The sequence below is a fragment of the Mesitornis unicolor genome, unplaced genomic scaffold (genome assembly GCF_000695765.1).
Source record: "Mesitornis unicolor isolate BGI_N332 unplaced genomic scaffold, ASM69576v1 scaffold47906, whole genome shotgun sequence".
Taxonomy (NCBI): Eukaryota; Metazoa; Chordata; class Aves; order Mesitornithiformes; family Mesitornithidae; genus Mesitornis; species Mesitornis unicolor.
In genome coordinates, this window is record NW_010194171.1 from 43,532 (window position 1) to 50,891 (window position 7,360).

Consider the following 7,360-nt stretch of genomic DNA (forward strand, 5'->3'; position numbering starts at 1 on the left):
CTTCATTTCTGTCTGCTGGAGTTGAATAAAACATCTCATCGTCAGCAAGAGTTTTTTGGCCCTAGCAGATGCTCCTGTGCGGTACAGTAAGTTCAGATTGTGATAAATAAGCTCCAGTTTCAGTTGTGCTTGTTGTAGTCTGGCTGCTGTCAGTGCTCCTTGCCAAGCAGAGGACTTCTCTAATTGGAAACATCTTTTTTGCCCAATCGTTTCTTGCATTCACCCCTTGCACAGTTTTCTGTAGTGCTCACCATATATTGATAAGACACAGTGTGTGAGAAGAAAAGCCACTCTGCAGTCTTGGATTTCACAGAATCACAGAACGTTAGGGATTGGAAGGGACCTCAAAAGATCATCTAGTCCAATCCCCCTGCCGGAGCAGGAACGCCTAGATGAGGTTGCACAGGAAGGCGTCCAGGCGGGTTTTGAATGTCTCCAGAGAAGGAGACTCCACAACCTCTCTGGGCAGCCTGGTCCAGTGCTCTGTCACCCTCACTGAGAAGAAGTTTCTTCTAAAATTTAAGTGGAACCTCCTGTGTTCCAGCTTGTGCCCATTACCTCTTGTCCTATCATTGTTTGTCACCGAGAAGAGCCTGGCTCCATCCTCGTGACACTCACCCTTTAAATATTTATAAACATGAATGAGGTCTCCCCTCAGTCTCCTCTTCTGCAAACTAAAGAGACCCAGCTCCCTCAGCCGCTCCTCATAAGGGAGATGCTCCACTCCCTTGATCATCTTTGTAGCCCTACGCTGGACTCTCTCCAGCAGTTCCCTGTCCTTCTTGAACTGAGGGGCCCAGATTTGACATCATTAAAAACAAAACAACAAAACTCAAGCCACAACGAACTGTCTGTGAGCACAAAGGGGCCTGGAGGGGGCTCAGGCAGGTGGATAATGCTGTTTGAAGCCTTTTAGGTCAGTTCTGCGATGTGCAAGTACAGTTCTGCAATCTGCAAACACAGCAGAAAGAGGCTGAGCACCTCTGCAGTAACCATGGTGGTAGCTGCCTCCATTTGCACCCTTTGTTCATAGGTCCTCATCCTGCAATGAGCCAAGATGGAAAAATGTTGAATTTTAGCAAAATCTACACTCCTATGTTGCACAAAATTAAACCTCCCTTAATGGACGACTCCTGTTGCTAACAAAGAGCCTGCAGCTTAATTTCACCAGATATTTTGGAGTTGGTTTGCTTTAATTAGAATTCAGATCTGAGCAAACGTGAGCGGGGAGAATGACATATGTGGGTAGGGCTTTTTTTAAATTTGGTGTTGCTTGGCCATCCTCATCCAAAAGGAGATCTTGGGAGTTCATGCTGGATTTTAACTGCAGAAGCAGGAAGGGAAGGTGGAAGTGCTCTGCCCCTGGAGCTATGTCTGTCTTCTAATCAGTGCCTTAAATACCCAGGAGCCTGTGCTGGGATCAAGGTGATGTTAGTGGAGGTAGGCACAGGGGACCAGGCCCTGGCCTGAGTTAGGTACCAAAGACCACAAGTGAACAAGGGCAGTGAGCAGCAGGGACAGTAAAAATCCAAGAGCGTCTTGGCGTGAGGGGTTAGTGTAGAGCTGGTCTTGCGTGGCATGGCTGCAGGTGTGCTGTTCCTGAGGCCACAGGCTCGATGACCTTAAAGGTCTTTTCCAACCTTTTCTGTGATTCTACGTACAAAATGCCAGGTTAAGGCTTTGCAAGGGGAGCAGAGTATGAGAAGAGGCAGCCCATGGGTACACAGGGAAGATGCAAACCTGGGAAACTGCCTTTGTCGGAGAAAGTGCAGGAGGGGGTAGGTTTGCTAACTGGAATATTCTTTGAACGTTGCAGTGGCTTCAGAAGCGTTTGAGGATGATAACGGCAGCAGCTTTGTGTCTGAAGAGGATTCAGAAACTCAGTCGGTGTCCAGCTTCAGCTCTGGTCCTACGAGTCCCTGCGAGGTGCCTGCTCAGTTTCCTCCGGTGACACGGCCCAGAAGCCTGGATCTGCCCAGCCCCGTGTCCCTCTCCGAGTTTGGGATGATCTTTCCTGTCCTCGGCCCCCGCAGCGAGTGCAGCGGGGCGTCCTCCCCCGAGTGCGAAGCTGAACGAGGTACGCACAGCTGGATACGCCCCGGGCCAATGTTTTTCAGCTTTATAAAGGGAGCAGGAAAAGCTTCTCAGCTCCCCTGACCCGCTGGCCGCTTCCTTGGGAGAGGCAGTTCTTGAAGGCCCTGCGTCCCGCAGTTAACGGTGACATCTAAAATGTTTTAATTATTCCTCTCCTGGCTGGGAAGGTTCCCTGGTTCTGACCCAGTTGGAGGGGTTCAAGGTTTCTCACAAAATAAGTGATTGGTGGGATTCTGATGGCACGTTTATTTTAAGGAAAATCTGAGCTTAATATTGTTTTTAAATTCCTGTCCTGCTTGCTGAAAATCCTGCTTTCCGGGGAAAAAAAAAATAAAAAAGAAATAACGTGCCAAAAGGAAACCTCTTGTAGGCTCTGGCAGCTTGCTGACAAATTCAGAGCAGAGGATTACCACCACTCTTGTGTGCTCCACTTTAAGGCTGTTTACACTGTAATTTGCTGATGCGGTGCACAAGACGAGCGCGGCCTGGGAGAGGCCAACTTCAGTTTCGTTAAAGCATCTTGCTCCTGCTCCTGTGTTTCTTTTTTTGCGTGCTTTGGCAAAGGAAGCTGCAGCGGCACCCGCTTGAAGCTTAAGTTGCAGAGTGAAATCCGGGTTTAACATCCAGTTTAATCCTTTCTTTGCAGGGGATAGGGCAGAAGGGGCTGAGAACAAGACAAGCGACAGAGTGAACAAGAATAGGAGCAGCAACAGGAGCAGCTCCACTGAGGGGCTGGCTTTGGATAACCGAATGAAGCAGCTCTCCCTTCAGTGCATGAAAATCAAAGAGGGAATATGCGCAGGCAGAAAAGCTGCCCAGATTGGCTGAGTCCTTCTTGTGCCCTGTCCTGATTATTGGGGAATATAAATATTTATACATGAACTTCTAAGTGTTTGAAGAACATTGTGCCAATAAGATATGCCAAATCTTAAGCGTTTACTCCAAGAATTTAAAGCTGCACTAAGAAGTCTAATTGATGTGGAGGGCTGAAGTTTTTATTCAGTAAATCCTTTGTAGGCCGGACAAGTTATCAGATGTTTAAGCTGTGCTCGTATTTCACAGACTTTGTAAATTGTTTTGTAGCAGCCTGGCTGAAGCAATAACCAGTAATGTTCCTGTGTAAATTCGTGCCGGCAGGGGATCCGAGACTCAAGCCAGACATTTGCGGAGCGCGGTTTGGCATCGGTTTTGTAGAAATGAAATGCTCTTTAGATACAGTGGATCTCTTGAGCACAAGTGGCATATTCTTGAAACATCTGTATTTGTCTGTATGATGCTGAAACTGTAGAAATATTTTGTATACAGGAAAGCTGTTGCATGTGTGGGGTCTGAACACCTTCACTCTTCCCTTGGTGCTCACAGAAAGGATAAAATGAGTCACGCCTCTAAAAACTGGTGGTAAGGGACAGACAGACGGACAGGGGATGGCAACACCCAGCGGTGGTAGGGCCCTTTCTAGCCACCTTCCCAAATCTGGCTTGGACGCTGAGGGCGATTCCAGTGACCGAAAAGAGTTGATTGGCCACTTGCCCTTCCCCTCTCCTGAGAAAGTGAAGTATTATTTTTCAGCACTTTGGGGTTTTTTTGCCCCAAAATGGGAGTCATAGATGTTTTCAGGACAGTTGTAAGGGATTCGCCCTTGAAATATGCATGAAGAAAAGGAATTGCTGGTGTAGATTGACGATGTGTTCTTAAGCTTCTCCGTAGGTTGTACTGTGTGGGGTTTTATAACTGTTAAAGGGACTTGGGATTTTAGTATGCCCTAGAGAAAATGTTCAATAAAACTAGAAAGGGCACAGGCATGTTTTGCCAGCAGCTGTTAGGGAGTAGTAGTGTCTGGTAATTATGCTAATAAGTGGTAGTAAAAATCCTAGGACTCTTCAGTTTTGGTGGCTCAGCATTTCTGAAAGCACCATTTTATCTAAGATGTCAGTTTCTATTGTTAATTTGATGGGAATTTTAGTATTGCCCAAAGTATTTTCTATTCTATGTTTTTGCAGTCCTGTTGTATTTTGTCCCTGCCACAGCTTGTGTATCTATTCTCCGAGTTAATGTAAAATTCTTCACACTACAGTAAACATTTTTGTTTTCCACATTTCATGTTGAGTGCGTGCATGCAAAGTCTATCTCGAACACTAAGAACCGAATCTTCTCCCACAGCAAACTTAGTCTTTGAATACCCATTTCCAGTCAAAGACTGCAGCCTGGTGTCACTCTCTCTGGTATCAGAATCTGTTGCAGTACGTGGACAACTGTTACCTCCTTCCATGATTCACTTTTTATTCTGAATTGTGCAAGAACAGCGATTGAGTCAAATTTTCCAAAATCCCTCAGTATGCAGAAGAGAGGAAGCTATTCTGTTACAGAGCACCTCTGTACTTAATGCTGCTGACATTTGCGGTAAGGCCATGCAGAACTGGAGGTAAAGAAACCTGTTTTCGTGAAAATTAGATGCAGTGCACTATAGGTGTTAAGCTGTAATAGCTTTAAATATTTATACTTTTACATCTTCCAGAGACCTGAAGGCTGAACTCCTCCATTGGTAATGTTTCCCAGCCAAATTGATGCTTAGGGAAGAAGCCGGTGGTTCCATCTTTTGGTGTGACCAAGAGTTGGGGAAAAGCTGGGACTGGCAGAATTGAATATGAAATGAAAACCAGTACAGCAGTGCCACACTGTATTAAAAGTTTTTACTTAAACTTGCATAGTTAAGCTATTGTCTGTATTGCATACAGTTAGAGAAAGCAGCAGAGGTAGTTGTGGTTGAATAGCTTAATTTTGCAGACTTTACCAGTGAACCCCTACTACACTTTCCTGGGCTCTCTGGGTATTTTTGGGGTAGGTTTGTTGGTTGGGTTTTTAACATCCCTTGCTATCAAATTTCCTCTCATCTTGCCAGTTTTGACTGGAAATCAAATCACTAATTAATTTTATGCTCAGCAGAATATAGAAACAGTCATGTGCGCTGCCGTGCTTATGTCATGATCAGGTTCTGCTCCCAGCAGGGTAAAACCACCGATGAGGAAGTACAAAAGGGTGTGGAACCCCCTGGACCCCTACTTTTACACTACACTTCTGCAAGATTTGTTTAAAGATCTTGCTGCAGCCTCTTCCTTCAGCAGCCCCCAGGCTTGGCAGGTAAATCACCATTCAGACATGCAAGCAAACAGACACAACCGCTTGTCTAATAAATTAATGGAAAACTCATTTTATTTTAAACTTCATAAAGGCCAAAATTAGAAATATGACAAACTTAAACAAACATACATGGCTATGGAGCACAGGCAAATGAAGCAGCTTTCTGCAGTTACTTTTCTGTTGGAGCTCTGTCTGCATTCTAAAGTGTAATGTGATGGTAGCTGCCTTCATGGGTACAAAAATAAGCCTCTGGTATATCAAAGTATACATGATCACTTCAGCTCCCCTGAAATGAGAATGTATAAAGCAACTGTTAACCTAGGAAATTCTGCTTCTCTTTGGTATTATCAAACAATTTAAATGTCCTTTTTTTTGACTAAGTAATGAAAACCTCTGCTTTATGTACACAAAATTAATTCTAAAAAGCTGGTTGTTCAGACACTGCATAGATGGCATGGTCTAGTGTGTAATTACTGTACAAAATAGTTACATGCAACTTGCATCAGGAAACTAGGACTGAATCTCAGACTCATAGGGCAGATGCTATTGATACCATGCATCCAGGTCCTGCCTCTCGCTGAGTCTTCAAGAACTGATGGATTAGATTAACCAAGGACTAACTTGTGTCTCCCCACCAAAACAGCCTGGGGGATGTGTGTGTCAGTGGAGGTGTCACACCCTGAGCTATGAACAGCAGCATTATGGAGTCTTGGATGAAGCTTTAAGGTAGGTTTTTTAAAAAAAAATTACACAGAAAAGGCTCTGCACTGCATAATTAAGGAGAATGTCAAAACTTCTGAAGAGGCTGTCTCTAGTTATCCCTCTGCACCACTGAGAGAGAATTAAAAGTAATCTCTTTGCAAAAGTCTTCCCTTGGTGATTGAAAGAAAGTAAAATCCTCTTAAAGCCCTGTACAGTATGTGACAAACAACTTAGGAGGGCAGGATGCTTGTTAGTGTATTTTATGAGGCTTTGCATTTTAACTTTTAGAAGCCTGAATTGTGTGTTTACAGGGGGAGAAAACTTCAACGGTCAAGAAGTACATGAGTATCGTAACTTAGAAGTAACGTGACCAACTGTCTTTGTTACAGTCTGAGCTGTTATGTAGCTATTTCAATTTTAGCTCATGCAGGTCTTATTCCTTTCTAAAGGAAAGAAGAAAACTCCTTTTCTTGCTGTGTAACATTTCCATTCTTAGATCATTATCTAATATTCTCTGTCATATGGATCATAAAATGCTAAACCATGTAGGGGGCAGAAAAGCATATCCTAGACCTAGACCTTGGCCTGTCTTGGCCTTGTGTTAAAATCTGAGGCTCAGTTTGCTTTCCAGTAATTTTTCTAGATTGTGGAAAAATTATAGAAGCTATGTATTTGACAGAAAACATCAAAGCAAATCGTAAGTGCTTACATGAACGCTTATTTCCCCTATGAAAAAAGGGCAAGAAAACTTTGTTGTAAAATAATTTTGCCACAGCCAGAATCTGTAGACTAGCATTTATAAGAATATATTGTATTTCCATTTAAATACTTCTGTCCTGTCTCTGAAATGAAGTGTACAGTGATGGTATTCCAATAGCCTATGGAGGTGCACTATTTGAATGGGACTTGCGTTATAAAGGAGACCGATACTAAAGCTTAAATCCTGTGCAGTTCTGTGGTGACTGTACTGTATGTGTGAGAAATGGTAGCGTATTCTGGTGGGGAAAGGATCCTCAATGCCTTTGGCATTAAGAAAGTGAGTACATTCCTTGCTTTTATAGTTCAGCACAGCATGGGACCTGAGCCTTCTGCTTGTTTCAGCCAGCATAAGCTTTGGCACTACTTGTGCTCAGGGGGGTGGGATGGGGAAAAGAAAGCAAAGCCCCTTCCTGCAGAGCAGAAACCAAGTACAGAAGAGGAACAACAGATTTGACTGTAGACAGGTCTAGCAGCTCAAACAGCTGAGGATGCACAAGAACTTAGTCCTGAAAGCTGGCAGTTCTGGTGTCTGCCTTTTCTACTAGCAAAAATGTACTCACTTGAGACTTCCTAACTACCTGCAACTTCACAGGTGATAAAATAGATGCAGGAGTCCATTGCCACCCTGGTTTAGCCTGAGCTAAAAACTTAACACAAACTTGTAGGG

General features: G+C 44.0%; 1 protein-coding gene across 1 annotated transcript in view; it reads left to right on the forward strand.

Annotated features, from left to right (window-relative positions):
* The window catches only part of SH3BP5 (SH3-domain binding protein 5 (BTK-associated)), a 44,496-nt gene extending 41,465 nt beyond the window's left edge, over positions 1-3,031 (forward strand). Inside the window, exons 7-8 of the mRNA XM_010187696.1 lie at positions 1,817-2,077; positions 2,741-3,031. Of these exons, the coding sequence (XP_010185998.1) occupies positions 1,817-2,077; positions 2,741-2,922 (443 nt within the window). The 3' untranslated portion in view covers positions 2,923-3,031. The remainder of the gene's footprint in view (positions 1-1,816; positions 2,078-2,740) is intronic.
* The last annotated feature ends 4,329 nt before the right edge of the window (positions 3,032-7,360 follow it).